The 6000-nt window shown below is 40.2% G+C and overlaps 1 protein-coding gene across 1 annotated transcript in view; it reads right to left on the bottom strand.

The window, feature by feature from the left end:
• Positions 1 to 279: 279 nt before the first annotated feature.
• Positions 280 to 6000, bottom strand: part of LOC119219871 (F-box/LRR-repeat protein 16) — a 28180-nt gene continuing 22459 nt past the window's right edge. The window contains exon 7 of the mRNA XM_037475330.2: positions 280 to 4929. Coding sequence (XP_037331227.1) covers positions 4781 to 4929 — 149 coding nt within the window. The 3' untranslated portion in view covers positions 280 to 4780. The remainder of the gene's footprint in view (positions 4930 to 6000) is intronic.

The raw sequence follows: 6000 nt of genomic DNA, 5'->3' as shown, positions 1-6000 counted from the left end.
CTGATAATGAAAATACTAGCATTGTGAACACCACAGCTTGACACACCATGAGTTCACTTCCATTGTTACGAGACATCCAAACCATCTGGCTCTGACACGCCTTGTCAACAAACATTTTGGTTTGATTTAGTGTTTTTTATTTCCTGCTCTGGAATATCTGCAGTCACCAAAGCCTAAATTGCACTGGTCATGAGTACAACGATTACTTAATTTAAAGTGAGATCAGGCACAGCTTGGTTAAATGAAAAAGCAACTGAAAGAATGCACAAATTAAGCCAATTTCAACATCATCAGTAAACTGTCAGGATTTATTTTACTGCTTGACGTTGTGCTGTACAAGGATTGTAACAAAATGGTGACAGATGTTGACCAAAGGCTGTAGAGAGTAGTAGAAGGGAACGGAATGATTTACCTTAGATCATTCATAAAAGGGTTTGCTGATAGTCATTAGTAGCTGAAAAATGAATGTCAGAGTTCTCTATATTAGATCTTTTAAATCTTTTGGAAGCTCATTAAAAACAAAAATACTGAATAAGATCAGTGACCAAATTGTGTGCAGTCACAGCTCAATCGTCATCTTTTAAACTGAAAGGGTGGCTCGGACCAATTAGCAATACTAGTGATACTGAGAATGACAAAAATGGGGTTTGTGGATCTGGCACTGTAACTTGTGATTAGGTAAACTGTTGTTTATTTAACTCAATTTGTTGATGAACTGTTGTATTTTTTCCGTCTAATTAGAACTTAGTGGAATTTCAGCCAATGTAACAGATCAATGATATTGAAGATTTAGCCAAACTAAAAAAATGAAACCCAGGTCTGTTCTGTTTAATCAGTGAGAAGGTCTTTGTTAGGTTGGTAGGGTCACTAGCTCAAAGCAAGTCGACAAAGTCAGTTACGTAACAAAAGAAAATCCAAATACATACTTTTCCTGAACAATGTACTTTTGTTCCTGAGTCTAAACGTTATATTGCAAAACTAACCCCAAAAACTAAGCAAACTTACTTTGGAGCTGAAACAATGTCCATGGAGAACATTTTGATAAGACACTGTGCGTATAAGGAGTCCACAGCTAGCGTAGACGGTGGGCTAGAGCTCCATAGTTTGGGCCGTGTTGTAAAAAGGTCTCACGCTCTCCCAGCAAGGGCAGAACTACTGATCAAATGCTCAAAACGGTTTCACATTAGATGCTTGATAGATTTTCTGTTCAGTAATTTTGTCAGAAACGAGCTTCCGAGGTGCCTCATCCTCTGAGATATTTGCCTTTGTCTTGTTAGTAGACAGTGCTTAGCACTACCAGAGGTCTATCTCACACTTCCAATGCTTTAATGTATACTATAATGTGTATTTGCACATTGAGCACAATGACAGTGACCAGAACTTGTTACCACTGTTTGCCCTCTTATTCTTTATGATGGATACCACAGTTGAAACTCACAAGCACAGAAGAAAATATGTTATGTTCCTGCTCACTGGTATCTAATGACAAATGTTACATGTGAAATCAGTACATCATTTCATTTTGGGGTTTGAAACGCCAGAAAATAATAATGAGAAAAAAAAACTAAACCATCAATCAATGCATACACTAATTCAGGCCCATATTTGAATTTTCATAAAACAAAAGGCTTTGAAGAATGTCTCTTAAATAAATAAACTACATGAAGAAGACACAAATGGATTGAAATAAATAAATAAATATACTTATGTACAATGGAGAAACTCTGAGGGACCTCTAAAATGAGCCATCTGGAAACACAACACAGACCAATTAAAAACATGCATGGCCTCAGCGATCGGAGAGCAGCCACATGTGATGCGCCGCTGCAGATGCTATTGGCCGACATAATACTGGCTTCAGCTGGCAGTCAGCTGGCTCACTGTTGGGATAACTTATATAGTTCAATATAAGATGATCACTGGAAAGACCCCAGTACTGGCTTCATGGTTATTGTTTCTCCTTATTTCCAGATCACATAAATACTTTTTTTTGGGAAGCGTTACTATTTCACCTTCGTACCCAGAGTCATACACCTTCATGATGCCTTTTTATGTCAGTTCATCAGTACAAAGGCATATTGGGTCCTAAACTTACTGTAGCTTAGGTCAGTCTATGGATATAAGAAAATAACCATTCATCACAACAAGAGTTTTGTATGGAATTGTAGCTTTCACCTTCACATTGTGTTCCAAATCATTTGACAAACCTGGTTTGTTTCATCCAAGTGTCTTTGACTTTAAAACATTTTTAAAATGTTGCAAACAAATTAGCAAATGAACTTGGAGCAAACAGGTAAATGTCAGTGCTGAGGTTCTAGAAGGAGGTTGTGAACCAGAACCAAAACCAAAGTGGGCTTGGCCATTTATAGTCAAAATATGTTTAGGTTCTTTTCATGTCAGCTGGTGATGGCCATCTTTCTATGGCCTCAAAATGTATTTTCATATCCCTTTGAGTCAGAAAAAGCACCTAGTGAATGTGGAAGTTTTATCAAATGTATCAATTTTCTAACAGCTTTTCTACAGAATGTGCTTTAAAATGTGTCAATGGAACCACAGCTGATTGAGAATGTCTCTTTGCAGTTAGTTTTATGGATCCAGTGACATTATTGCTAATAAAATTAAAGGCTGAAGCAATTAACCTGATGGTCAAATATTTGTTGAGATTTGGGTCCATCTCTACATACCTCAAGCTCAGGATAATATACACAAATCTTTGGTTGTTTTAACAGTGTACGTTTTTATGGAGTTGTCTCCAGCATCTACCAACATATACCAGTGCCCCATACTGATGTATAGACAGATAAAATGAAATAAAAATGACGGCACAAGGTAGACTCGTTGCTGTGGCTCTGGATGAGGCACACAGGGAGAGAGGACTGACCTCGTTTGTGCTAAGCTGTGTATGATTTTTGGTCGAGTTTGAAGTGTCTCTGTATAATTAATGAGAAAAATGATCTGACTAGTCTGGAGTCTGGTGTCTGGAGAGAAAATGTATTGTATGTTAAGAGATTCAAATAATTGCCTAAATTCCTGTTCATTTCAATGGGTTTAAAAAAAAAAAGCACTGGAAAAGGGGTGAAAATGAGCGAACTTTCTGTCATGTTTCCATCATTGTCTGACTCCCAAAGGTAACCGTTTCCTTTGAAGAAAAAAGCCAGATGTTGTGTGTTTTTGTGCAGGGGGAAAAGGCTCCATCGAGCTGTCACAAGATCCCTCTCACACAAACTAATTAAGCCAAGCTAGGTAAAAACCCAAAGCTAAGAAAGGTCATTCATCAATGTCTGTGACTCTGGGTTCGTAGGAACATGTCTGAAATTCCTACGGCAACAATATAACAATCAAGTTCATTGCTGTCCCATCCCTAAGGTGGAGTCTAAAAGAATGGCTCTATGAAATACTGAATCCCTTTTTATGGGAGAATGAATGTGATGTTAGCCAAGGGGTCACACAATGCATTAGCAGCCTAAGAACCATGACTGATTATTGTGTCTCTCTATCGGGATTCACAAGAGAAGAGGAAGAAAGGGTTATTGTAATTTGGACCAACATGCCCCATGCTAACTCAAGTTATTAATTGCAGAAATAGCATCGCTGTCACTTTGAAGCCCAAATTTGCCTTGTTTTTTGTGTAAAAAGCCTTCTGTTTTCCGAAGTCCGAAGGCCGAAGAAGAACAGAAGTCTTCTTTCATCAGCCTTTGCCACACATTTCCCCTTTGAAAACACAACATTCACAGTTAACTACATCTTGTATGTAGATGAAATAGTATGTATACAGAAATGCAAAGAGGTGAGGGGGAAACGTAATGAGCCAATCAACTTTGACACCAAACAAAATTGGAAAATGATAATTCGAAATCTTCTCCTTTTTTGTATTGACACGGAAATGGAAAATGGTAGTGGTATCCCTAAAAGGCTGTAAGCTGCGAGTCCATGGCGCACACTTTACACACAGAAAGGGAGAGAGGTTCTATCCCTGTCATCCACTTCCTGGAACGCACCTCTCCGATTCCAGTTTCTCCGGCTGGCATTAAGGTACCTCTCTTAACAAGAGAAAACTAAACGTTTAACACCTTCTAAGAAAGAAATATCAGCAGTTATATTACAGAGAGATGTAAATGGTAAATGTATGTCCTCAAGGTTGTGAGGACTTACATTTGTTTCAACATTTACTGTGTGTGTGTGTGTGTGTGTGTGTGTGTGTGTGTGTGTGTGTGTGTGTGTGTGTGTGTGTGTGTGTGTGTGTGTGTGTGTGTGTGTGCGTGTGTGTGTGTGTGTGCGTTTGCAGTGTATGAGCTCATGTGTCAGTTCCACCGTTTTAGCTCAAACTTTTGCTGATTCCTCCATGCTCCATCTGGATGTGTCACTCCCTTCAGTATCCATTCAGCAAAAAAAATAATCTTCAAAGTCTTTTGAGAAGCCCTCCTCTGTAAACAAAAACTCTTTAGTTGGTTGTCAAAGAGACTTGCTGTCAGACAAGACGTCACACCAAGCTCTTCACACCGGCATCTTCTTGAATGAAGCTCAAATGCAATGCCATCATCCTGTGGGTCTGGCATGTGCCATCATCTGCTCTTCCTGCCTCTCTGTCCGCCTACGGGTCAGTCTGCTCAAAGGGGTGGAGGCGGAAGACAGGCAAAGAAGAGGGCAGGTAATGAGGAACAATGTGGGACAGTTGGTCGCTCCCCGGCCCATCATTTGAGAAAAGAGTGAGGAAGAGGAAGGAAGAGGAAGGTAAATGCATGGTGGGTGGTCGGGCGCTCATTGGGACGGGGTGGGGATCTTATTCGATGACCATGCAGTGGGGCAAGTGCTGGGTGTAATATTTGAAGAGCTCGGCGGTGGCTCCGGGGCAATTGGTGAGCTCCAGTTCCTCCAACTCCTGCAGCTGGATGAGGCCTGACAGACTGGTGGTGGTCAGCAGGGGGCAACCTGGGGGCACAGCAGGAGGGACAACTTGTAGTTAAAGTGCAACTCACAATTTTATTGTCATTATGACGGTTTTGCTAATTACCCTCCAATAATTATCTAATTCAATTAAATGTCAGGTGCAAATCTGCCATGGAATAGGCTAAAATGATTAACTATAAATCCTTTTTTGAAATGCTATTTAAATGTGCAAATGAGGCATTTCTAAAATAAACCAATATACAGTATGTATACTTGGTGGTGGTTTTCTTTACACTAAAAGAAGATATATTCAGAAAGCCAAATATCCCAAATGTCTGGCATTGAGGCCTTGCATCACCTTTGGTCGATGAAATGAAAATAGAAAAAAACGTAAAGTAAAATCACCATGTATTGTGTCTTATAAAATATTACAATCCTAAAAATATGCAGTGTTCTAACAAGGAGCAAGGAAAAAAATAATTTATAGTAAGCATTTGCTCTGTTGCTTTTTATGAAATATTCCTTCCTACAAAAGCAGCAGATTATTATGTTTCACTAGCAAAGAGCATGCCCTTCACTGAAGGCGTTTAACATGAGAGAATGTGTGATTGATTGATTTAGTCTGGTGGGTCGGATTGGGTTGTGGGGAGCCAGGTCGGAGGATCCGCAGTGCGCCCATGGCACGGTGAACCCCTAAAAGATTCCCATTACGTGAGGTGTGATTGAGCAGCATGAAGATCCTTCAGATCCGAGCCCATGATTGGATGAGGTCTTCTGGGATGCCCATACGGGAAGCTGTGGTAGCAAATCTGGTGGCTGCTTCGCCAGATTCTGAGATGAAGAGTGGGTCTGTTGGTGATGGCTTTGGGATGGTCGAAGCTGAAGTACGTAGAAAGGGTTTCGAATGGACTCAGGGATGACTGTATCTTGAAGTAAAGACAGAGGGCGGTTGGCCTGATTGGTTGGTTTTCATTTGCTTTAAGTAGAATGTTAAAGAGGAGATAAATCGGATATCAGGCATGGCGAAGTGCGTTGAAAGTGAGGGTTGAGGTGGTAAACTGAGGAATCCGAAAAAAAAACAAGGAGAACATGGCTTCCAAAGTTAAGGAGAGG

The sequence above is a fragment of the Pungitius pungitius genome, chromosome 12, assembly GCF_949316345.1.
Source record: "Pungitius pungitius chromosome 12, fPunPun2.1, whole genome shotgun sequence".
Lineage (NCBI taxonomy): Eukaryota > Metazoa > Chordata > Actinopteri > Perciformes > Gasterosteidae > Pungitius > Pungitius pungitius.
This window is presented reverse-complemented; position numbering and strand designations above follow the sequence as displayed.